The sequence below is a fragment of the Monodelphis domestica genome, chromosome 3, assembly GCF_027887165.1.
Source record: "Monodelphis domestica isolate mMonDom1 chromosome 3, mMonDom1.pri, whole genome shotgun sequence".
Lineage (NCBI taxonomy): Eukaryota > Metazoa > Chordata > Mammalia > Didelphimorphia > Didelphidae > Monodelphis > Monodelphis domestica.
Window position 1 is genome coordinate 81,516,803 of NC_077229.1, and position 26,566 is coordinate 81,543,368.

Below are 26,566 nucleotides of genomic sequence, written 5' to 3' on the forward strand. Positions count from 1 at the left end.
TTCTTGTTCTAGACTCTCATATGGTAAAGTAAAACCACAACCAATTCAAGATGCAGGAAACAGAGAAACCAATACCTATAGACTTTGACTTAATTTGTGTTTTATTAAGATTAACATGCACTTTTCCAATATCTTTTGTGTTTTTTTAAACAAGCAACATCATCATAACTGGTAACATTTTCTTTACCAAATTCTATTTTCAAGCTCTATAAAGAAGGTAAGTTGATGCAATGGAAGGAGCCCTAGGCTAGGTGTCTGGAGACATGGGCTCTAGTACTGACTCTCCCATGACTTGTTGTATACCATCAGCCAAGCCCTTTCCCCTGAGTCTTATATCTTTCACGCGAAAAGTGAGGTTTGCTGTGGTTCCTCCCTATTCTGGTCAATGCATAATTCCATGTAAACTCTAGACAGAAAAACTTCCAGAGCATCTCTTTGTACAGATTTAACAGTCTACTTATCATGTGTTAAAATTAACAGAACTTTAGGGAATTAAGACTGGAAACAGTTAACTAGAATACAAAATGTGAGAAAAATAGTCCCTTAAAACTATAGCTTCTCAGACTATGATTTCTGAGGAGCAGTGGTTGGAGTAATTTATTTCCTTTCTGACCTGTGTTACTCCTGACACTTTCAAACCTTTTGGATTTGGAATCTCTTTTATTAGGCCTAGTTATTGTGGTACTAATTTGATACTATTCTGGGTTAAGATTGTTTTACAAAAATGTCATGTCAGTAATACCCTTGGAATTCTGTTAGGCAAATACTGCTGCCAGCATCATGTAGGAAGTGAATTGTTAATACTATGGGAATGTAAGAGCTTTTCACATTCCAAACTTTAAAATGACACAGTGTTAAGCTAATCTATATGATTCTAAAAGCTTATGGAAGGTATTCCTTTTTTTTTGATGACCTAATATCCATTATTTTTACCTCTTGGTGAAGCTTATAAACAATAGGACTCAACTCCCTAATTAACACTAATGAAGCTTGCTAGAATAAGACATAATTGATTTGTGTGAAAATGTGGTCTCTAGAATCTTAAGGAAAATACCTCTAAGTTCTGGGTTCTCTTTCCCTTAGCACTAATCCTTGGAAACAAGTAGGGATTTTTTGGAAGGCCATACATAAAAATGAAAGCTGCATTTATAGTGTTTAACTGTTCGGTTCCACAGCAGCAGATGGTATGTAAGCAGGATGAGACTGCAGCAGCTTATTCACCCTGGCTCAGAAATCCTGCTGTCTGAAAAACAAGCATCTTCACAAGTGATAACTAGAAGAGGTTCATGATTAGAGGAAGAAAAAGGGATGATAAAAATGATTCCTTGTTTTAACTCAAGGTTACTTAGATTTCAAAGCAAGCTTGGGAAAATAGTTGCCAAGCTAACCAATGCTGATTAAGATAGACTCCTCTTTACCAGTATGGTGTAGTGAAATGTGCATTGGATTTAGAGTCAAAACACCCTGATTCAAATCCCAATTCTGCTGCTTAACTGTGACCTTAGGCAAATCACTTCTACTTTGGGGGCCTCAGTTTCTTCATCTGTAAAGTAAAGGGATTAAGACTAGATGATTTCTAAGGTCCTTTCCAGCTTCAGAATTCTACAGTTTCATTACTATCCACTCTGGTATCTGAGTGGAAGTTATTTTATCTTTGTGTTGTTAACATTAGACACATAGTAGTTGTTTCATAAATACTTATACATAGCAGTTACCTAATAAATATTTATTTAGTAAATTAAAAAAAAAAAGTCCAATGATGATATCCTGGTACCAGGACTGAATTGAATGAATCTGATGAGGAAAGAGAATGATTTGAAAAACAAAGGACAGGCCTATCTGGAGTGATGGGATTGCCCTCCGAATCCTCTTTGTAATTAATATCTCACCTTCTGTCATACAACCACACAGACTTGAGAGAGTTTGTTTGTACTGTTTTGCTTGTCCATACAGACTTGGGAGAGCTTGTTTGTCGTGTTGTGCTTTTCTCCCACTCTTTCTGAGTTACTCTCTTGTTTTCTTATAGCCACTAGAATCTCCTGCTTCTTGGTTTTGACAGTACATGTTGCCTTGATGTTCTTGAGAGGGTCATGACAAGCACTTAGTGGCTGAGGGCAGTGGAAGCGTTCACGGATGAGATAGCCATGTCTTGTCGTGGCAATAAACCCATCAGCTGTAGAAATGATTTTGTTCACTGTTGCACACACAAACTGAACAGCCAACAAAGAGCCTGTGGATGAATTAGGAAGATACAAATGAGGAAACTACAACAGAGAGGAGCTAGGTAGGCAACACTGTTCCAGGGATATCTCTCAAGATAGAAATAGGAGCCCACACTACTTCACCACTTTGATTGCTGTATTTTACATTGTAACAAAGGCAGCTTGGGTAATTGATAGAGTGCAGAGCTTAGAGTCAGGAAGACCTGGGTTCAGATCTATCCTTTGATACTTGCCAGCTATTAGACTATGGCAATGCCTGAAAACTTAACTGAGTCATGGATGGCCTACAATTTATACTGATTGAAGGGCTTCCCACGCTGAGAGTTTGAATCACAGATCACTTGTGTGTTCCCATATATTAGACTCAATAGGGCATTTGAATTAATGATGATTAACTATGTGACTCCAGAGCCACAGTTTAAATTTATAGAATCTTACAATGTCAAAGCTAAAAGGTTTCTTAGGAAAGGACTTTACATCAAAATCATAGAATCTCATTGTTGGAAGGAACCCCCAATGCTATCTGATCTGACATGTGCTAGAATAAGAATGTTTTCTATAACATATGCAACATGTCATTTAGCCTTTGCTCTTTTACTAGTCCAGCAAAATAATTTGGGGACACTTTCCTAGGCTTTGTCAGGAAATATGGAAAGCTCATATCCCTCACATCTCCCTTTAAAAAAAAATACAATTTATAAACCCTCTAAAGTTTTAGACACCTAGGATGTCAGATTCAGAAGTGACCTTAATTATAAAAAATGTTAGTGTTTAAAGGGTTCATAGCACATGGTATGTTACATGTGAAATTAGAAAAATTAGAAAGTTGGGGGTAAAAGGACCTTAAAATATAGAATGTCAAAGGAAAAGGTATCTTAGAGAGCATCTAGTCCAATCTCTTCACATTACAAAGAGAGAACTAAAGTTCAGTAAGAGGGAGGGATTTGTTCAAGGTCAAGGATATATAATGTTTTGAAAAACTTGCCCAGTTTGAATCATATAGATATTACAATATGGTCATAGTAGGATCTCAATAAATGTTTGTTGAATTGAAGAAATGAATGAACAGTTATTATAGCTCAGTGCTCTACCAAAAGAACAATTCTTTGTTCAACAGATTGATTATGGGAGGATTTGTGAATCCTCTTACCAGATCTCATTCAACACTATTTTCCCAACTGCAAAGCATTGTCTGGCATAATCTTATTATATCAAAGGGGAGGTTATTAAAACTATTAAAATGAGAACATTACCAAAATGCCTCTATTCTCCCAGTTTCCCTCATACAAGCCCCAGGGAGAGGAAAAAAAAGAGGTTCCAAACTTGAAGCCTTTTTCTTTCTTGCTACAGGAGCACAATAGACAATGAGACTTAAGACTCAAATCCATGGTGAAGGGGATATGACCCATTACTATGTAAATAAAAAATCTCAACAGGCTGCCAAGAAGCCAGAATGGATTCAGTCACTCTGATATTCCAACACATTGTAAAATTTACAATGCTCATAACCACAAGCTCTGAGCATTTTGCAATACAACCTTACAAAGAACATTTCTTACTAAGCCTATGAAAAATAGTACTATTGAAATTAAATTCAAGATAGGAATCGCCCACTCTACAACATGTGTGGAACCATTTCTCTAATGTCTAATTTCTCTAGTTGACCTCTAATATCTCTGAACTAAGGTCTGGAAAAGGCTCTCTGAAGATAAAATATATAATGTTAGAGTTAAAAGAGGGACAGATCTTTACTTTTAAGGTAAAGATGGGAGGAGGAAGAAATGAAGACAGTTACACAAAATCATTTACTCTAGTAGCATAGCTAGACTGCCTGTCAGATATATCATTAAGGGAATTTCTGTGTCAGGTAAAGACTTAGATAATACTGGAACAAAAATATCACAATTGTAGGTGGCACAAAGGTGAGTAAATACAATGTATGACAAAACTGGAATCCAAAATTTGACATGCTGGAATAATCCAACTAACATGTGTTTACCATGTATAGTAGGTACTAGAGATACAAAAACAAAAATAAAACAACCCCTGCCAAAAAGGAGCTCACATTCTTCTAGGGCAAGAGCCTTTGAGTAGTCAGTCTGGTGAAGCTAATGGACTCCTCAGAATCATATTTTAAAATACATAAAATAAAATACATAGGATTATGCAAAAAAACAATTATACTGAAATGCAGCTATCAAAATATTTTTAAAACAATTTTATATATCCCAGATTAAGAGCACCTATATTAGGGGGATATAACATGTATACAGATAAATAATTTCAGAAAGCATCCACAATTAGGGGTGGGGAGGGATTGGATGAGTCAACTAATAAACATTTATTAAGCACCTAATATGTGCCAGGCATTGTATCAAGCTTTGAGAATGCAAAAAGAGGCAAAAAAACAGGACCTGCTATATATAGGATAGTAGTGTAGTCTCTTTGTGATCAAGAATGACTATTGTCTTTGTGCAGTTTCATCTACGGTGTACCCTCATGTGGCTTTGGAGTCCAAAGGCTGAGGCGCAGAGTTTGTGGCACACGGGGCATGGGACGCCAGTTGTTACGGGAGGTGCGGTTGTGGCCTGGTGTAGGCATTCACGCGCAGCGGCAAGACGTCGACGTCGCTCATCTTCAAAGGTGGTGGCAGCATGGTTAATGTGGGTTCGCCAGCTGCTTCTGTCAGAGGCAGCGAGTTCTAGTTGCTTTGGTGTAATGCCAGCCCACTTCAAGTTGGACTTTAGCTGATCCTTGAATCTTCTCTTTGGCTGGCCTTGTTTCCTGAGTCCAGCTGACAGTTCACCATAGAATATCTGTCTTGGTATTCGCTGTGGGTCCATGCGGATGGCGTGTCCAGACCATTGTAGCTGGGTTTTGAGGACTAGGACTTCGATGCTGGTGGAGTTGGCTCTGTCGAGGACTTCCTGGTTGGTGATTCGGTCCTGCCATCGGATCCTCATGATTGACCGGAGGGAGCGTTGGTGGTGTGGAAAGGAAACAAGACTGACAGTTTGTGGGGGAAGGGCCCAACTGGGAGTGGCAATTGGGTCTTGTGACTAGCACTTCCTTCCTGCCCGGGGAAGACAAGAGGTCTTGCGTCCTGGGGTTGGAGGAGAGTGGAGTTTGTTCAGCCCAGTCTGGAGTGGCATGCTCTTCTTGGTTCAGCCCAAAGACACAGGCTTCTAAAGGTTAGAATTGTTCTTGTTTGCTTTCTGTGTACTGCTAAGATTCTGAATTAGAACAACGAGAGCAGATGGGAGTGGGACAAACCCTCCGCCAGCCTCTAGGGCCTGGCCCTATACTCTGAAGCTAAGGAAAAACTCCAATTCCAACTGGATTATTAAACTTTATATTATTTGAATTCGCAGTCAGATAAGTGGACTATCTTTTCTGGTCAGAGAGGGAGCTGAACTTCAGTTTCAGTCATTCAAAGACAAACCGTCCTTATTAGACCCCTGCTGTTTCCTCTCAGCAGGGGGCATCTCCCTCCCTTGCCTCACCAAGCAGTGTTCCCTCTCTCCCCTTAACTCCTCCTTACCCCATACAAACCTCCCAATTATCCCCCTGTTTCCCAATCCTATTTCCTTTCCCAATAAATATTACAGTGGAATTGCTCCAGCTGTTTCATGTGCTTCCGGTACAGTGTCCATGTCTCGCAATCGTACAGGAGCAAGCTGAGGACCACTGTGTTATAATACACTTTGAGCTTCATCGCAGTGCTTACACCTCTGTGTTGGAGGACTTTGGAGCGCAGCCGCCCAAGTGCCTGGCTGGCCTTTTGGATCCTGGCATTGATCTCATGGTCTAGGGATCCGTCGTTGGCGATGGTGCTGCCCAGGCACTTGAAAGTGTTGACGTTAGAAAGCTGAGTGCCGTCGATTGTAATGCACGGCTGGTTAGTTGGCCTCCCTGGTGCAGGTTGGAACAGCACCTCTGTTTTGCTGAGGCTGATAGTCAGGCCAAACAGTTTTGTTGCTGTAGAAAACCTGTCCACAATGGTTTGGAGATGATTTTTTTGGTGGGCCATGAGAGCACAGTCATCTGCGAAGAGAGCTTCCAGGATGAGTCTCTCTGGTGTCTTTGTTTTTGCAGTCAGGCAGCGAAGGTCGAATAGTGAGCCATCCAGTCGGTATTTGATGTAGACACCCAGGTCTAGATCCATCACAGCATGTCATAATACTTGGGTGAAAAATAGGTTGAATAGTACCGGAGCGAGGACACAGCCTTGCTTCACGCCATTGGAGATGTTGAAGCGATCCGAAGTCTCTCCACCAGATAGGACTTCCCCTGTCATGTCGACATGAAAGAGCTGGATCAGTTTGACAAATTTTGCTGGGCAACCAAGCTTGCTGAGGATCACCCGCAATGCGTCCCTGTTCACTGTGTCGAACACCTTTGTCAGGTCTATGTAGACAATGTAGAGACTCAGGTTCTGCTCAAGGCATTTTTCCTGCATTTGCCTCACCATGAAGACCATGTCAATGGTGCTGTGATCTGGTCGGAAGCCACATTGTGATTCAGACAGGTTCTGCTCTGAAACAGATGACAGGAGTCTGTTAAGTATAACATGGGCGAGGACCTTTCCAGCAGTGGAGAGTAGTGAGATGCCTCTGTAGTTGTCACAGGCTGCTCGTGAGCCTTTGTTCTTGTATAGGGCTACGATGGAGGCATCTCTGAGTTCTGGGGGCATGTCTTCCTCTTCCCATATGCTGGTCAGCACTATGTGGAATGCCTGGAGCGCCTTTCCATTTAAGGCCTTGTACACCTCAGTTGGGATCCCATCTTTACCGGGTGCCTTGCCTGCACTCATTTGTTTAATGGCTTTTTGGACTTCCTCTATTGAAGGAGGGACATCAACTTGTTCAATGGAGCGGTTTTGGGGGATCTGGTCAAGGGTGCTTTGGTTGACTGAAGAGGGTCGGTTGAGAAGCTGACTGAAGTGTTCTTTCCACCTATTGCTGATGCCTTTTTTATCTTTTATGAGAGTGTCACCTTCAGAGGATAGCAAGGGAGTGGTGGTGGGTTTTAATGGCCCATAGACAGTCTTGAGGGCACTGAAAAATTGTTTGTAGTTTTTCGTATCAGCAAACCGCTAGATTTCTTCTGCCTTTTTTTCCCACCATCGGTCTTGCATCTTCCTGATCTCACGCTGCGCCATGGCTTGGACAGACTTGAATCTGTCCTTTTTAGGAGCAGAGTTTGTCTTATTTTGCCACTCCATAAAGGCTTTATTCTTCTTGCTCATTAGGTCTTCAATAGCAGTGTTGTTCTCGTCAAACCAGTCCTGGTGGTTGTGTTGTTTTGGGCCTAGGACTGCCTTTGATGTTTCCTTCACTGCGTCTCTGAACTGGTTCCATTTCTCGGTTGAGCTTCCAGTGAATGGTCCCTTGGCAGACAGCTTGTTGTCCAGGCAGGACTGGAATGTTTGCAAATAAGATGGATCTCTAAGATGACTCACGTTGTAAAATGCGCGAACTGTCTGGGCGCGTTTTGGATGGCGAGGCACAATGCGCATTTGAAGAGTTGCTCTAACCAATCCGTGGTCTGTCCAGCATTCAGCTCCTCTCATGGCTCTGGTGATCTTTACATCCTGGATGTCTCGCCGGCATACAATGATGTAGTCAATGAGATGCCACTGTTTGGATCTTGGGTGCATCCACGTTGTTTTATATTTGTTCGCCATTCTGAACACAGTGTTCGTGATGGTGAGTTCAAACTCTGAGCATTTGCTGAGTAGCAGTAGGCCGTTGTTTTTCATTTTGCCCACGCCGTGTTTGCCGAGCACTCCTTTTCATCTTTCATGGTCCTGGCCAACGCGGGCGTTGAAGTCTCCCAGTAGTATCAGCTTGTCATTTGTGGGCACTGAGTGCAGGACGGCACTTTGCTGCGTCGCCCTCTCAGCCGTTGAACCTTCTTATTGGTTTCTTCTGTCTGTTCAGCCGAAGCAGTCTTCACATGCTGGGTGAGCAAGGCCCTGGTTCACCAGGGGTCGACGACCCGATGGCTACCCTCACAAGGTTTGGCCGGCCTGTCAAAGCCGTTGCCCAGGGTGTGGCTGCTGCCGCATGCTAGCAGCTACTGAGAGCCACAAGTGAGAGCTGGGTGTCAGGTGGGGGTCAAAGGCTGGAGAGCTGCCCTAGGAGGGCACGACAAGCCCTCTATACCAGAGATACTACCCCTCCCTGATGTAGGAAATAATTAACCAAAGGGAGGCACTGGAATTAAGAGGGGTTGGGAAAGGTGGCATTTTAGTTGGGACTTCAAGGAAGCCAAAAAGGTCAGTAGTCACAGCAAAAGAGGAAGTGCATTCCAGGTGTAGGTTATAGCCAGAGAGAATTCCCAGAGCCAAGAGATAAAGTGTCTTGTTCAAGAAACACCTAGGAGGCGAGTGTCAATAGATAATAGAATACATGTTGGGAATTAAGTATAAAAGCCTGGAAAACAACACTATATATAAACTATTTAGACAAATAGGCAAAAAAGGAGTTCTAACAAATACCTCTTATGACACAAATATGGTGTTGATACCTAAATCAGGAAGAGCAAAAAATAGAGAAAGAAAACTATAGACCAATTTGTCTAATTAATACTAATGCAAAATATTTAAATCAAATACTAGCAAGGAGATTAAAGCAATATATCACAAATATCATGCATTATGACCAGGTGAGGCTTATACCAGGAATGCAGGATTGATTCAATATTAGGAAAACAACCAACATAATTGACCTTATCAATTAAAAAAAAACAATAATCATATGACTATCTCAAAAGGTACAGGAAAAGCTTTTGATAAAATACAACACTCAATTAAAAAAAAAACACTCGAGAACATAAGAATAAATAGAGGAGTCAGCTGGGTGGCTCAATGGATTGAAAGACAGGCCCAGAGACCAGAGGTCCTGGGTTCAAATCTGGCCTCAGATACTTCCCAGCTGTGTGACCCTGGGCAAGTCACTTTACCCGTATTGCCTAGTCCTTACCACTCTTCTGCCTTAGAACATACATAGTATTTATTCTAAGATGGAAGGTAAGGGTTTTTAAAAAAAGGCATAGAGAATTCCTTAAAACAATAAGTAGTCTCTATTTAAAACCATCAACAAGCATTATCTGTAATGGGAATAAGCTAAAAGCCTTCCCAATAAGATCAGGGATAAAGTAAGGATGCCATAAGGCCACTGTACTAGAAATTCTAGCAATAAAAGAAGAAAAGGAAATTGGAGGAATTAGAATAGGCTATAAGGAAACTATAATATCACTTTGCAGATGATAAATTTAAAAAACTAATTGAAATAATTAACTTTAGCAAAATGTCACAATAAAAAAAATAAACCCATATAAATCATTAGCATTTTTATATATTACCAGTGATAGTCATCTGAATGTTTGCTTTAAAATTAAAATAATTCTCTCAGAGATTCTACCGTCTCCCAAAGAGACCAAAACAGAAATATCATATTTGTAGCAAAGATCCAGAGATAAAGTTGGTGCTCATCAGTTGGGGAATAACTAAACAAATTGCGCCATAAGAAACAATGAACATGAAAAATTCAGAGAAATATGAGAAGACATTCACATAATGATGCAAAATAGAACCAGGGAAATGATATGTAAATGACCACAGCAACAGAAACAACAAATAAAATAAAACTGAATGTTGTATAATTATGAAGACCAAACATGACCCTGGAAAAAGGATGAGAAAATTCACCTCCTTGTTGGAGAGGTGGAGGGGTTATGGGTATGAAATGCTGCATACATTATCAGATTTGCTTGATGTGTTAGGTGATTTTCTTGAACTTTTTTCCTTTCTAATCTTTGTTAGGATGAAAGACTATCTTGCAAGGAGGAGGAGAAGAATTATGTTTGAAGCAAAAGAAACATAGAAATTTTTTAAATATAAAAAATATGTGAAATAACTCACCATCAGAAACATTCCAGACTAGAATGGACTGATCCTTTAACCCACTGTACACATACTTATCATCTTTGGAGAAACAGACACATTGAATTCCTCGGCAGAAAGCACTCTGGTAAAAATTAATAATGGGATTTTGATTATGCCTTAGAAGAAAATGAAATGAAGATGATAGCTAGAAATCCAATCCTGAAATATTTAAGCAGTGGCACTGCTATGGAAAAGTTTGGGATGGAGCATTCAATCCTACTACAAAGAATAATAATATTTCCTGTTTATACAACACTTGAAGGTTTACAAAAAGGTTCACAACAATCCTAACATGATTTTCTCAGTATTATTTTCTCATTTTATAAATAAAGAAATTGAGTCATAGCAAGACTGGGTAATTTGCCAAAGATCATATAGTTGGTTAATGTTAGAATTTTAACCTGGGCCTCTAGTGCTCCATCCATCAATCACATTACCTTTCCAGGGAAGTAATCCTTCTGCCAGTCGGTAGAATATTATAACATGCTGATAGCTGCCCATAGATGGGACGGCTAGAGAGTACAGTAGATAAAGTACCAGGCCTGGAGTCAGGAAGACTCATCTTCCTAAGGTGTATGACCTTAGCTAGTCATGTAACCCTTTGCCTCAGTTTCCTCATATGTAAAATGAGCTAGGGAAAAAATTGGCAAACTACTCCAGTATTTTTGCCAAGGAAACCTCAAATAGGGTCACAAAGAGTTAGGCACAACTAAACAACAAAGATTAATAGTAAGTCACCAATTAAATAGATAATGATTGACTGAAACTACAAGGTGTTTTTACATCAGGGACATTTCCAATTAAGTAAATAACATTTTTAAGCCAATAAACTTAGATGAAGGACTAGCATTCCCCTTTTTTCTTCAGTCCTTTTCATTTACAGATATAGATATAAGTTGACTACAATGTAACTATTCTAAATCTGCCTCACTTATTAAGTGTTACTACAATCAGGGAGATGAGACATTTGAAACATGGGAGCCAAAAAGCTGCTGTTGCTGCCAATAGCACTGATGGAGTAGGCTGCTTCTGTCCCATTCTAAAATCTACCTGCTGGCATCAGGAAAAATCAGGTAGAGCCAGAATTTCTGGAATGGTTCACCTAAGCTGGTCTAGCATACTGTGGTTGCAATTCTCAATGAGGAGGGTAATCAAGGTTTTGTCCCAGGAAACCCAAATTTTGTCATCTCTGACAGAAGTTAGAGTCCAGCAAAATTAAAATATTACTAGTAGTACTTATCAACTTCCTAATACCTCCATTCCTGGTGACTGAACCCTAGATGAGCTCTTTCCTTCTCCATACTGAAAGACTTATAATACACTCCCCAGCTTAATTGGTCTTTAAAAGTTGGCCTAAAAGGGGCAGCTGGGTGACTCAGTGGATTGAGAGTTGGGCCCAGAGATGGGAGGTCCTGGGTTCAAATTTGACCCCAGACACTTCCTAGGCAGGTCACTTAACCCCCATTGCCTAGCCCTTATCACTCTTCTGCCTTAGAGCCAATAACAGTATTGACTCTAAGACAAAAGGTAAGGGTTAAAAAAATTGACCTAAAGATGTTTTTCCCCCAATAGGACAGTAAAGAGAAATGATAAATGTTGGAGTGGCAAAATTGGAACACTAATACTTTGCTGGTGGAGATGTGAACTTCTCCATCCATTCTGGAGGGCAATTTTGGAACTATGCCCAAAGGCCTATAAAACAGTACATGCCTTTTGATCCAATAATACCACTACTAGAGCTATATCCCAAAGAGATAAAGAAAACTGGGGGGGTGGGGGGGGAGACCTACTTGTACAAAAATATTTATAGCTGCTCTTTTTGTGATGGCAAAGAATTGGAAATTGAGGGGATGTCCATCAATTGGGGAGTGTCTGAACAAACTGTGGTATATGAGGGTGATGTAATATATTGTGCTAAAAGGAATGATAAACAGGATGATTTCAGAAAGATCTGGAAACACCTACGTGAATTGATGCAGAACCAGGAGAATGTTGTACTCAGTAACAGCAATATTATGGAATGATCAACTGTGATAGACTTGGCTACTCTCAGCCATACAAAGACTCAGGACAATTCTGAGGGATTTAGGACTAAGAATGCCATCCACCTCCAGAGAAAGAACCATTGGAATAGGAATGCAGATGAAAGCAAATACTTTTTCAATTGGGGGCGTATGTTTTGAGGTTTTGGTTTTATATTACTCACAAAAATGAACAATGTGGGTAAAAAATAAAACAAATTAAAAAAATTTTAAAGGTGTTTTTCCATTTCCCTGGGACCAAAATTGCTAGTAATGGATCTGATTATCCCTAAAGGAGAGAGGAGAGCAATAGCTTAGTCTGCTGCCTGGTAGAGAATTTAAGGCAATTTCAGTGGTTTTCTCTGTGTCCTCCAGTGTTTTTGTCTTAGGGGTAAGTATTGTGGATCAGACTGTGTCACGAGGTCAGCAATAGCTCTTTCTTGATCTTCACTATTCTTTCAAATGTGTCTGGGTCAGAGCTGGCTGATAACAGAGTTGAAAGCCAACATAAATACTAATAGTAAGAGAGCACCTTAATGACTTTGTCACCAGGTCCAGATTAACTGAATTTCAAGGTACTATAAGAACTGGCATATATTATTCCTGAGTCACTGTTTGTGATCTTTGAAAGTCACGAAGGATTGGAGATTTGCCACACTTCCACTGGTAAAGAGGAAATGTTATCTCAATTTCTATAAATGAGAAAAGAAATATGCAAACTATAGGTCAGTGAGCCTGACTTGAGGCTGATTCCTGGCAAAATATATTATTAAATGGAAGGAGTAATTCCAAAGAATTGGTATTACTCAGCAAAAACAGGTTATGCCAGACCAACCCCATTTTTTTAACTCTTACCCTTTGACTTAGAATCAATACTGTGTATCGGTTCCAAACAGAAGAGCAGTAAAGGCTAGGCAATGGGGGTTAAGTGACCTGCCCATTGTCACACAACTAGAAAGTATCTGAGGTCACATTTGAACCCAGGACCTCCCATCTCTAAGCCTGACTCTCCATCATCTGAGCCACCTTACTGCCTCTCAGACTAAATTCATTTCTAAAAATTTTGACAGGGTAACTAAAGTGTTAGATCAGGGGAATGCTATAATGTCATTTATCAAGATTTTAGTAAAGCACTTGGCAAACTCTCTTATGCTGCCCCTGAAAAAAAGGTAGAGAGATGTTGGTTATACAGTACTACAGTTATTGTTGAGAGCAGGTTGAATGGTCAGACCCAAAAAGTCATTAAGGATTTAATATTAGTTTGGAAGGAAGTATGTAATGTATTGTTCCAAGAATCCATTCTTGGTCCTGTGTGTGGTTTTTTTTTAAACCAATGACCTATAAAAAGGTATAAATAAGCAATATGCTTATGAAATTACCAAATAAGACAAAAGTGGGTAACATAGCTGATACAACGGATGGCAGCATCAGAACCCAAAAAGATGCCCAATGAGCTAAAATTTGGGGGCAAATATAAAATAAAGTTTAGTAGAGATACATGTAAAGCATCATAGTTAAACACAAAAATCAATTTCAAAAGTAAAAGATTGGGGAATGTGGATAAATAGAAAAGTTCATCTGAAGAAGACTTGGGAGTTTTAGAGTGGTCTTGAAGCTTATTATAAGTCAATTGTGTGATATGGCTGCCAAAAAGAGTTCATTCCAACTTTGGTCATTGTTAAGAGAAACAGTATCCAAAAAAGAGGGAATTGATAGTCTTGCTGTTTTAATCAAATCACATCTGAAGTATACTATTCAATTCTGGGACATATAACAAGGGACACTGATGAGTTGGAGAGTATACAAAGATCTACCAGGATGGTGAAGGACCTTGAGGTCATACTCTATAAGGATCACCTGGGAAAAGGAGGAATGTTTAACCCAGGTAGAGAAAATATAGTAGGGATGCAATAGTGGTCTTCAAGGGCTGTCATATGGAAGAGACTTTAAACTTACTGTCTTTGGATGCAAATGGCAAAACTAGGAACTGTGGGAAGAAATTATCCTGTAGGAAGAAATTATAGAGAAAGACTTAAAGTTGATGTAGGGAGTGCATCTAGGTGACTCAGTGGATTGAGAGCCAGGCACAGAGATGGGAGATCCTGGGTCAAATCTAGCCTCAGACACTTCCTAGCTGTGTGACCCGGGGCAAGTCACTTAACCCCCACTGCCCAGCCCTTACTTCTCTTCTGTCTTAAAACCCATACACAGTATTGATTCTAAGATGGAAGGTGAGGGTTTAAAAAAATAAAAATAAAGTTGATGTAGGGGAAAACTTCCTAATAATCATTGTTGTTATTCACACAAGTCCAACTCTTTGTGACCCCATTTGCAGTTTTCTTGGCAAATATTGAAGTGGGTTGCCATTTTCCAGCTCATTTTACAGATGAGGAAACTGAGGCAAAGAGTGTTAAGTAGTCTTGCCCAGGGTCACATAGTAAGTATCTGAAACTAGACTGTCACCTAGCTGCCCTGATAATTATAGCTATACAAAATTAGGATGGATTGTCTCCAGCTCTAATGGAATACCTTTCAGAAGGAGTCATTGAATAAAAAAAGACTGGATGATGATCATTCTCCCTGTTTAGGTTATAGAGAGGATCCTTGATCAGTTCAATTAAAGTGAAAAACTATTACATATTTACTTTGTGCAAATCACTATACTAGAGTCTGGGGGCATAAACACAAACATTAAGCAACCCCTATTCTTAGTGAACTTAATTTCTTTTAAGAGTATACACTCAAGGGCAATGAGGTGGCTCAGTGGAGAGAGATCCTGGCCTGGAGACAGGAGATCCTGGGTTCAAATTTGGCCTCAGACACTTCCTAGCTGTGGAACCCTGAACACATCACTTAACCCCAATTGCCAAGCCCTTATTGCTCTTTTACCTTGGAACCAATACACAGAATTGATTCTAAGATGAAACATAAAGATTTTTTTAAGTATATAATCTATTCATAGAGAAGAAAAAGGATCACAGAGAAAGTGAAACCTACAAGGAATCATAAAGGAAAATAAGAATTAAATCAGTTGGACTGGATGACTTCCAAAGTTCCTTTCATCTCTGAGATTATGGTGTTCTGTGACCCTTTCAGAAGTTCCAGGCCCCTGACAGTAGGCAGTCACACAGTTTGATGTCTCAGCAAACCAGTAACCTCCTATCTGTATAACAGGGGAAATAATATTTACACTGCTATTTTGTAAAGATTTTGAGGGAAGTGCTTTGAAAGACTAAAAGTAGTACACAAATGTGAACTGCTACTCTTGTTACTATGACCACCACCATCATCATTATTATTATTTTGAGTAATTACACCTTAGGTTCTTTAAGGATTAAGGCCTACCTCATAGGTCAGCATGTGTTTCCATTTGCAGAGTTCTAGGTCCCAAAGGTACAGCAGAGACTCCTGAGAACTGCTTACTGCCCATTGCTCTTTGTGGCTGATGTCTAAACAAGTAACTTTGCCTTGGGGGACTTCTAATGGGGAAACTTTGGATTTTGCACACTCATAAAGAAACAGGTCTCCATTGGTCATGCCATAGACTACCCGGTAGTTGGTGAGAACACCTATACTTGATATCGTAGCAGGAAGCTGAGTGTAAAATGTGTATGTAGGTCCATCAATTACTGGGTAGGGATCTTCTGGCCTAATATCCATCACTAACACTATGTTGTCATAGGCAATGACCAGCCGTTCTTCCCCTCTACTCAGGGCCATGCATCTGACAGATTTCTTGGCTTCTGGGGGTGGGATGCACATAACATCCTGCCTAGAGTTCAAGGGAAACACTAGGACTGTCCCTGAGATCAGCCCAGCAAAGAGCAACTTCATCTGCTCGGCAACTTCCAAGCATCGCACTTCATTGGAGGCATCTAGGATATCATGGTCTTCCCCTGAAATAAAGACAGTCTTTGCATTAGCAGCAGCTTTGTTTCCCATTCAAATGAGAGACAGAGTGGTCTGGGTGAAGAGTGCAACCGCGAGAATCAGGAGACCTGGGTGCTAGTTCTGGTTCTGCTATTAACTTGTTTACATGAGCTCAGGCCAACCATGTGATTATTCTGAACTTCAGCTTCTGCCAAAAAAGCTGACCATCCAGAGTTCTAAAGGGTCCTCCCAGCTGTAAACCTCAAATTTCCTTAGACTTATAAATGTTGGAAATTTCACCATTGGGATATTTCATACTTGGAAAATTTCTTACTGATAGTCTATTAGAATGGGAACTCCATTGGCATGGGAGGTTCTTTCTCTTCCCTTCTTAAGATTACTTTAGGACAGAAACCCTTTGCTGAACAATGGAAAGGACTTTGACCTATGCTTAAGCATAGAACAGGAATTTCTTTGAGTCTTGATTGATTTTAGAATTGATACAATGGAGATACTTGGAATAAATCTCCACCCTATTCAGTCCTAATAGGATTGAGTAAGGGCTGCAGCCTAGATCAAAATTTAATTATTCCAATCTCTACCCTACTCAAGTTAACAGGATTTAGAAAGGGCTGTAGCAAAGGATCAAAGATTTAATCATTTGAAAATATGACCTTCAACAGACATGTGCAAAAGCCAGAAACCTCTGGGCAGTCCTGGGTTAAGCTAGAGCCTCCATTGGCACAGGGAAATTGATGAACAGGATTGGTAGATGGGAGAACTGGGAGGAGGAACTTGGATGGTTTCCTTAAAGATAGGAGGGTCTGAAGCTGGAGGAGGTTGAGGAGTTTTGGTCGGGGTGATTGCGGTGGACTCGGAGAAGCTTGCGCTGAAGGAAGCTGAAGGTGGGGGCCTCTGAGACTGTTTCTCCATTTTGGTCACGTGAGTGATAGGGACTGATCTCTTTTCTTTGCCCCAGCTATCTAAGGGCTTGGGCCTTTTGGCCCAGCCTAAACAGAAGGGGTATTTAAGCCCTATTTCCTTCTCTCCTTTTTCTCTCTCTCTATCTCTAATTCCTTTCTTACTCTTATTGTAATTAAACTCCAAAAAAGGCTGACGGCTGACTTGAGTTTTTCAATTAGGAATTACATAGCTGATTCCTTGGCGACCTTAAATTAATATATATCAGTCTTTTAAAGTGATTCCCTTGTTACACAGCTCTGACACTCTGTGTTCTAATGGTCTTCCCAGTTCTGATATTCTGATATTCTAAGGGCTGGCCTAGTTCTCACATCCTGGGTTCTAAGGGTCTTCCCAGTTTTAATATTCTGGGTTCTAAGAGTCTTCTCAGCCCTAACATCTTGCATTCTAAGGGCCCTCCATGTCTAACATCTATGTTTTAAGGCTGTTTCTAGCTGTATGTTCTCCATCCTAAGGTTTCTCCCAGCATTGCCCTTCTGGAGTATATACAGTATAGTTCAGTGGAGTACCATATTTGTAATCAGAAGAACTGGATTCATATCCTAATTCTGTCACCTACTACCTCCATGACCTTGGGCAAGTCATTTGCCCTCTCTAGTCCTCAGTTTCCTCATCTGTAAAATGAAGAGGTCAAACTAGATGGTCTCTAAGGTCCCTTTCAATTTTAAATCTCAGCTTCTGTGACCTTGTGGTTTACCTGTCAATTAAATTTCATATGACATTTTACCAACCTTCCACAGAGTCCCAGACCATGATTTTGTTTTTGTCTCCTATTTTGGGGAAGTAGACATAGTTTCCATTGTGAGACACTGTAGCACAGCCAGTGCGGTCCAAAAAAGGGGATGAGAGTTTGTGTTTCCGAGTATAAGCAAGATCCCAAACTCTAAATGATGCTGAATCCCGTGAGGCAGAAATGAGAGTGTTTCCACAGCAAGCCAGCATGTTCACTGGAGTTCCCATGCCATCAAAAATATCTAGGAGGGTCCCCTGCTCTGACAGACTCCACACCTGAGAAAAATCAAGGGTAGGAATAAGCAGAGTCAAATATTCTGTTAAATGCCTGGACACTAAAACATTGTTCAATCGTGTGAATCTGGAAAGGTCAGTGAGGAGTTTGGGAATGAGAGTTAGTAGAGTAAGGCTTGGACATATAAGCATTATTCTGCCTAGATCAGAGGATGAGTCAGGTACAAGCTTCTCATCAGAGATGAAGGGAAGGAGAAAAGCATAAAAAGGGAGACATATGGGAAAATTGATATGTCAGCAGGGTGGGTTCTTCAAAGTTGGGCTGGGGGTGTGTGAAAGGCTTTGACCTCCTTAGGGGAGCCATCCACACCTAGCCCTTCTCTCCCCTGGCCCTGACTCTCTGAACTAGTGGTATCAAACAAATAGAAAAGGGGGCCACTAAACCATACATAAGGATCCCTGTGATTGATCACATATTGACTTGGAAAATCAAATATCAACATTATCTGTGTTTTACTGGGATTTTGTAATTTTGTTAAATATTTCCCAGGAACATTTTAATCTGGTTTAGACCTATGAGTCTCATGTACCCATGAGGGTGGCACCTCTACTCTGGACTTGATCCAATTCAGACTGGAGTAAAAATTCTTCCAAAAATAAAATGAGGAAATTGGACAAGATGACCTCTAAGGTTCTTCCCAGTTCTGATTTTCTATGATCTTGGAAAACCAGGAATGGATCATTTTTAACTCTCTTGGATATTTTACATAACCTTTTCTATCCTTTATAACACCTGAATCATTCATAACTATCCTACCATGGCCTTGGGCTGTTGAGAAGCCAAAGTCAACCTTTAGTACCAAGCATTCTTGCTCTCTTACCTGGATGAAGGCATCAAGAGACCCAGTGACAATCACGTTGTTATCATGACCAATAACAGCTGCTTCCACTGTGTTCTCATGTTCGAGATCTATGGCCATGAATCTATGAAATCCCTTTGAATCTGCCAAAAATACTCGAACATGTTTTCCAAAACCTAAAACAACAGTAGTTCAAATCAACTCAGTAAATAATGATAACTAACATTTATGTTACACTTCAAGGTTTGCGAAGTGTTTTAACAATATGACTTCATTAAATGCTTATTAAGAATGAGGTGAGGGGGCAGCTAGGTGGCTCAGTGGATTGAGAGTCAGGCCTAGAGACGGGAGGTCCTAGGTTCAAATCTGGCCTCAGATACTTCCCAGCTGTGTGACCCTGGGCAAATCACTTAACCCCCATTGCCTAGCCCTTACCACTCTTCTGCCTTGGAGCTAATACACAGTATTGACTCCAAGATGGAAGGTAAGGGTTTAAAAAAAAAAAGAATGAGGTGAATAGAGCACTAGACCTCAAGTCAGGAGGACCTAGACTCAAATCTGGTCTCAGATGCTTCCTAGCTATGTGACTCTGGACAAGCCACTTAGCCCTTAGAATTGTTTCTAAGACAGAAAGTAAGAATTTAAAAAAGAACCTGTTATGGAGGGGGAAAGTCAAGATAGAGTAATGGCAAACTCTCCACCCCAAATCTTCCCCCCCAAATCTAGAAAATGTACCAGAACAAATCTTGCTGGGGAAATCCAAGAAAAAAGCTATAGTGAGTCCTTTTCTTTCCAGCCCAGATCAGCATAGGGAGGCAGAGAGTTCTGTGAATACTGGAGATGGCTCTGGCCAGAAACTACCAAGCAAAGTACTTAAATACAGGGAGAGGTTGTGCCCCAGAACAAAAGGAAGTCCTAGACCCATACTGAGGCATAGTGGCCTCATGCCAATGTAGAAAAAGGTACCAGCTGGCAGCTTTGTCACTCACTACCTAATTCTGGGTCACAGATCCAGGATGGATTGACAAAGGAACCTGTGCTCAGAGGTGACATCCTGGATAAGTAATGGTTGCAGGCCCTAGCCAGTGTACCAAGAGAGGAGAAAGTTCAGAGGCAAGCATCAGCAATGTGGCTCTGCCTTCAGAAACAGAGCAGAGTCTCACTTCCAATTTCCAGGCAAGTCTGAAGCCTACAGGTGAATAACTAGAGCAGGAGTCCCAGATCAAAAAGAAGCTTGCAGTTCTGTCACTCTGAATCAGCACAGCTTCCCAGATGAGTGAACATGATTGAGTACAGCAGCATTCTGCTGTTGTTTAAGCCCAAACCTAGATTGGGAACTTGTAGGGTCAGACCAGGAGAGAAATTATCAGACTATTCTGGATCAGACCACTTTGGAAGCACTGAAAGTTTGCAGGTCCCAATCCTCAGCTTCCTCTGAGATCCAGGAATAACATAATACAACCTCCAAAAAAGCAGCAGTAGCACTAGTCCAGACATTTCCTCCAAATATGTAAAGATCCTGACCCCAACATCAGGTTCAAAGTCAGAAAGGAGGCTAGAAGAAGGAGCAAACAACAACAACAACAACAAATCCCCAACCTAAAATTAAGATGACAGGGACACATCACAAAGTGAGAAAAATAGGACTATAAGCAAAGCCTCAAAAAAAAAAACAACAACATATTGGGCACAAATTCAAATAGAATTCCAGAAGAAGATTGAGCATAAGTTTTTTTTAAGTTTAAGAAGTTTTTACAAATTAAATGAAAGCACTAGAGGAAAATATTGAAAAAGAAATGGGAGATTTGGAAGAAAGAATTGAAAAGAGTTAATAGCTTGGCTCAAGAAGTACAAAACCTTGCCCAAACATCAAAGTCCCTGAAAATTTGAACTTACCAAAAAGAAGTCAAGGATTCTATTAGACAGGATATGTTAAAACAAGGACAAAAGATTGAAAAATGAGAAGAAAATGCAAGTTATCTCATGGAAAAACAAAAACAAACCAATTGATTTGATAAATAGATCAAGGGGAAAAAAATCTTAGAATCATTGGATTCTCTGAAAGCTATGACCAAAATTAGAACCTTGGACATCCCTATTTCAAGAAATCTTAAAAGAAAACTGCCTGGATCTCTTAAAACCAAACAAAAAAGTGGAACTAGAAGGAACTCACTGGTTCTTTCCTAAAAAAAAAAAAATCCCAAAATTAAAATTCCTTGAAACATTATCACCAAAACCCAGAGCTTCCAAGTCAAAGAATAAATACTCCAAAAAGAAAAAAAGAAAAGAAAATGCAAGTATTATTAGGCACCATTATGAAGAATCAAAGAGTTTAGAATATATTTCAGAGACAAAGGATATATATAGGCTTAAAGTGAAGAATAACAACCCAGTAAAGCTGAGTATAATCAAAAAGGGGAGGGGAATGGAGTTTTAATGAAATAAAGGACTTTTAAGCTTTCCTGATGAAAAGACCAGAGATATGTAGAACCCAAAGTTCAAACACAAGAGGCATAAAAAGGTAAACACAAATGAACAAAGATAATGGACTAAGCAAAGACATACTGTTTACATTCTAATATGTGGATGATACACGTGTTCCTCTGAACTCAATAATCATCAAGGGTCATAGAGGAATTCTAATTAGATAGAAGCCCTAAGAATCATTCTAGTATGTCTTAGTATGCCTGTGCTTGCCCATGGGACTGAAGGGCAGGAGAGCTACACACTTCCATGTCTGTGAGTAATAAATTGCCGGACTCATGATCCTTGAATGTTTCTATTCCTCCTCTGCACTTCGCCCTCCATCTCTTCATCAACTTGACTGCGAATGTTTGTGACAGATTTGTTTTTCTTTTGTTTCCAGTTGGAAATGGAGGAACAAAAGGAAAAGAAAGAGGAGCTGCTAAGAGGCTCAGTGGATAGAGACATGGCTGGAGATGGGTGGTCCTGGATTAAAATTTGACCTTAGACATTTCCTAGCTCTAGGCAAGTCAGTTAATCCTGATTGTCTGGTCCTTACCCCTCTTCTGCCTTGGAACCAAGGGAAAAGTTTTGTTGTTTTTTTTTAATTGGGGGTGGGGGAGAGAAAAGGCAGATTTTGTTGATAAAATAACTTGCTATGTACTAACTTTGTCTTGGGACCGTGGTGGACACAGAACTATCAACAGGAAGTTAATAGATAATCAACATCCCTTCTAGAGCTTTAGTGGAAGGAATATTACATAAGATCCTAACAGCAATTCAGAAAAAGAATATTTTTGACAGGTAAATAGGGAAGGCTTCCTAGACAAGGTGCCATTTGAACACAGTAAGAGAAAAGGAATTCCAGGCAAAGAAATTAGTGCTAGCAAAAGCCTAGAAGAAGAAACCAGGGCATTTGACTAAGGAAAAGCAAAACTTTATTGGGGCTAAACATAGAAGAACTGAAGGGGAACAATGTAAGATAAAGTTGGAAAAGTGGGATGAAGCCTACTGTGAAGGCCTTTAATATCTGGCTGAGAAGTTTATGATAATATTCTCAGGGGTAATGGTTTAGGATTCAGAAGGAGTCAGGAGACTTGGGTTTGAATTCTGATTTTGTTGTTTCTGCCTATTTGGCCTTAAGGGAGTCATTCAAGCTTGATGAGTCTTAGTTCCCTTATCTGCAAAGTCAAGAGGTTGGATTAGGATAAAAATCTCTGGTTTTCTTTCCAGTGGTAAATCCTAGGAAATGATGAATCCAGATGCCATGCTTCTTCATGTGAAGGGAATACAGCAATAGGACATAAACTTCTCATCTGCTACGTGATACCTTTCATCTGAGATGCTGAAGGAAATCATAGAAGGCTTCCTGGAGGAGGTGATATTTGAGCCAGACTTTAAAGCATAAATGGGGGAGAAAATGACAGATCCAGGGAAGAATGTAAAGAACTGCATAGAGGCATAGCCCCTTCATCAACCCAGTGGGGATAATAATGCTTTTCCTATCTCCTACAGTTTTTGTAAGATCACTTTGTAAACTTCAAAGCGCTGTAAGATAAGCTAAAGCTCTCTATAGGGATCCTAGATGATGATGATGATTCCTTTTTAAAAAAATTTTTACTTTCTGGCTTAGAACCAATATACTAAGTATCAATGCCAAGGCAAAAGAATAGTAAGGGCCGGGCAATTGGAATTAAGTGACTTGCCCAGGGTAATACAGCTAAGAAGCATCTGAGTCTAGATTTGAGCCCAGGTCCTCCCAACACCAGGCCTGGTACACTATTCACTATGCTACCTAGCTGCCCTGGTTCCATTATTTTTTTAATATAGAGGAAGGAAGATCATACCAAAAATCAGCAGTCAAAACCCATTGGAATATAAGCTCCTTGAGGGCAAATATTGTCTTTCTTTTTGCTTGTATTTATATCCCCAGTGCTTAGCACCATTCCTGGCACACAGTAAGCACTTAATTCTTGTTGAGTGTTTCTTGACTGACTTATCTCCTACTTCATATCTTTAATCTGAGATGCCACATGTGTCATTCTAGCAAGGTTCAGATAAGCTCATTTATAGGCGTCATTTCTTTTGTTGTGTATATGAGAGGCTTTACCTTCCTCCATTTATAAGAAAAGATTTGACCTCTTATGAGTTACCAGTTAAGGAATTATCATGGAAAGAGCATTCACCAGTCTCCTGTGCTTGAAACATTGGTGTTATCTCTCTTTTCTGTCACCTGTTATCCTGAATCAGCTGCCAATTCATGTTAATTGTGTCTCTGTAATATTCTTTCCATCTATTTCCCACCTTTTAGCCTTTACTGTCCTAGTATAGGACCTCATTTCTACTCACTTGAAGTACCAAAATAGAATTCCAATTGGTCTTCCCACTTGCACTTTATCCCAGGCAGAGTCCATTCTTTACATGCTTTTTCTTTTTCTTTTGATCTGGTCATGTCATTCTTTGCTAAAAACTCTATGGTGCCTCCTTGATACCAAGTAAGTGAAATTTAAACTCTTTCCCCCAGCATTTTAGACCCTCCTGGGTTTTTTCTCAGAGCAGCAGCAGCCCTTCTTGCTTCTCATCAGTCAGCAATGAACTCAATTTCCCAGCAACCACTTTGAAGGGACCCACAATTGTCACTGATCTTGGCGCCACTGACTTGTGTGTGGGAATCATCCAGCATGGTAAAGTAGAGGTCGTTGCTAATGACCAGGGAAACAGGACCACCCCATGCTATGTTACTCTCACTGACAAAATGTTTCATCAATGATCCTTGCAAAGAATTAAGTTGCAATGAATCCCACCAACACAGTCTTTGATGCAAAAAGTCTGACTGATCACTGATTTGATAATGCAATTGTGTAGTCAGACATGACTCATTGGCTTTTCGTGGTGGCGGATGACACAGATAGGCCAAAGGAGAAAAACTTCTATCCAGAAGAAATATCTAGTCTTGACCAAGATGACAGAAATTCCCAAAGCTTGCCTTGGGAAGATTGTTAAAAATGAAGTGGTCACAGTACCAGCCAATTTCAATGATTCCCAGTGTCAGACCACTAAAGATGCTGAAACCATCACTGATTTCAATGTGCTCAGAATCTTCAATGAACCAACTGCTGCTACAAAATTGACTGAGACAAAAAGATCACTGCTGAAAGAAATGTGTTCATTGTTGATGTTAGAGATGAACTGTCAGTGTCTTCATTCTTACCAATGAAGAAGGCATCTTTGAAGTCAAGTCCACACCTAGGGATACCCTCCTGGGTAGGAGAAGACTTTGACAACCATATTGTCAACCATTCCAATGCTGAGTTCAGGCAAAATACAAGAAGGACATCAATGATAACAAGAGGGTTGTCTGATGACTACATTTTCCTATGAACATGGAAAGCTCTCTTCCAATTCCCAGACAGTATTGAGATTGACTTAGTTTATGAAGGTATCAACTGCTAATACTCTATTGCCCATGCCCAATTTGAAGAGCCAAATTCTGATTTCTTCTCTGGAATACTGAGACCCAGGAAAAAGGCCCTAAGGTATAAGTCATAGATTCATTACATTGTTTCGGTGAGTGGTTCCATTCATATCTATGAAATCCAGGTTCTACTGCAAGACTTCTTCAGTGGCAAGGAACTAAACAAGAGCATAAATCCTGATGAGACCATTGCTTATGATGCATCTATCCAGGCTGCCATCTTGTCCAGAGATAATTCTGAGAAAGTTCAGCACTTGCTGCTTTTGAATGTCGCTTCTCTTTCCCTTGATATTGCTGATGGACTTATGATAATTCTCATCAAACACAAATACCACCTTCCTTCCTGGACAAACACAGATCTTTACTACCTATTCATTCAATCAGCTAATATGATTATGCAGATTGGCAAAAGTGAGACAACAAAGGATAACATCTTGCTTGGCAAGTTTGAGCTCAAAGGAATTTCCCCTGATCTGAGGGGTCTTCCTCAGAAATAACCTTTGACATTGATGAAAATGGCATCTTCAATGTATCTGCTATGGATAAGAGCACAGATGAGGAGAATAAAACCACCATCTCCAATAACAATGGTCATCTAAGCAAAGAAAATATTGATCGTATGGTCCAGGAAATGGAGAAAAATAAAGCTGAAGATGAGAAGCAGAGAGACAAGGTATCTTCTGAAAAAATACTCAAAATCTTATGCTTTCAACAAAAGAGCTACAGTGGAGGGCGAGAAACTCCAAGGTAAAATTGGCGATGAAGTCAAACAGAAGGTCCTTGATAAATAGAACAAAATAATCAACTAACTGGACAAGAACCAGACTGCTGAGAAGGAAAAATTAGAGTATCAATAGAAAGAATGGAAGAAGGTCTGCAACCTCATCAGTATGAAACTGTCCCAGAGTTGAAAGAGCATGCCAGGAAGTGCAGCTGATGGATTCCTAAGTGGTCGAGTAGCCACATCCAAAGGTGCTTCTTCTGGATCCACCATTAAAGAAGCTGACTTAAACAAAGCCAAAGATAGAGCATTCCACATAGCTTTTCAAAAATTGAAGAACTCAAATTTATAGCCAAGGCAGTGGTAATTTAAAAGTAATATTTAAGCCAACTCTGCCCCACCCCTCATGTAGGGTAGGGCATTCAACTCCACTGAGAAAGAAAGACTCCCATGCCAATGGGCTTTGGAACTTGGGTTACGTACATAAATCTGGACATTCTAAATATTTGAATGTGTGCAGAGGGGGGAAAATGAACAGCATTGTATTTTATCATTACAAGTAGAAATCCAATTCTTGTCCTGGAGAGTAAAATCTATTTAAAATTGGCACCATGCCAGGCCTAGAGATGGGAGGTCCTAGGTTCAAATCTGACCTCAGACACTTCCTAGCTCTGTGACCCTGGGCAAGACACTTAACCCCTATTGCCTAGCCCTTACCACTCTTCTGCCTTGGAACCAAAACACAGTATTCCTAGATTTCCTAGGTGTGTGACCCTGGGCAAGTCACTTGACCCCCATTGCCTAGTCCTTACCACTCTTCTGCCTTGGAACCAATACACAGTATTGATTCCAAGATGGAAGGTAAAGGTTTTAAAAAAATTGGCACCATGAAAAGATCCTCCCAAATCTGTTGCCAAATTGCCTTTCCAGTATTACCTTATCCTATAACTGTCCTCTATCCTTATAGAAACAAAAACAAAAAACTTGATCCCAACATCCCCAGTAGCTACCATCTTATATCTCTCCTCTCCTTTTA

General features: G+C 40.2%; 1 protein-coding gene across 1 annotated transcript in view; it reads right to left on the minus strand.

The window, feature by feature from the left end:
* Positions 1-1,711: 1,711 nt before the first annotated feature.
* The window catches only part of NWD1 (NACHT and WD repeat domain containing 1), a 54,181-nt gene continuing 29,326 nt past the window's right edge, over positions 1,712-26,566 (minus strand). The window contains exons 11-15 of the mRNA XM_007489749.2: positions 18,893-19,047; positions 17,777-18,053; positions 15,540-16,090; positions 10,150-10,255; positions 1,712-2,230 (exon numbers count right to left, since the gene is read on the minus strand). Of these exons, the coding sequence (XP_007489811.2) occupies positions 1,896-2,230; positions 10,150-10,255; positions 15,540-16,090; positions 17,777-18,053; positions 18,893-19,047 (1,424 nt within the window). The 3' untranslated portion in view covers positions 1,712-1,895. The remainder of the gene's footprint in view (positions 2,231-10,149; positions 10,256-15,539; positions 16,091-17,776; positions 18,054-18,892; positions 19,048-26,566) is intronic.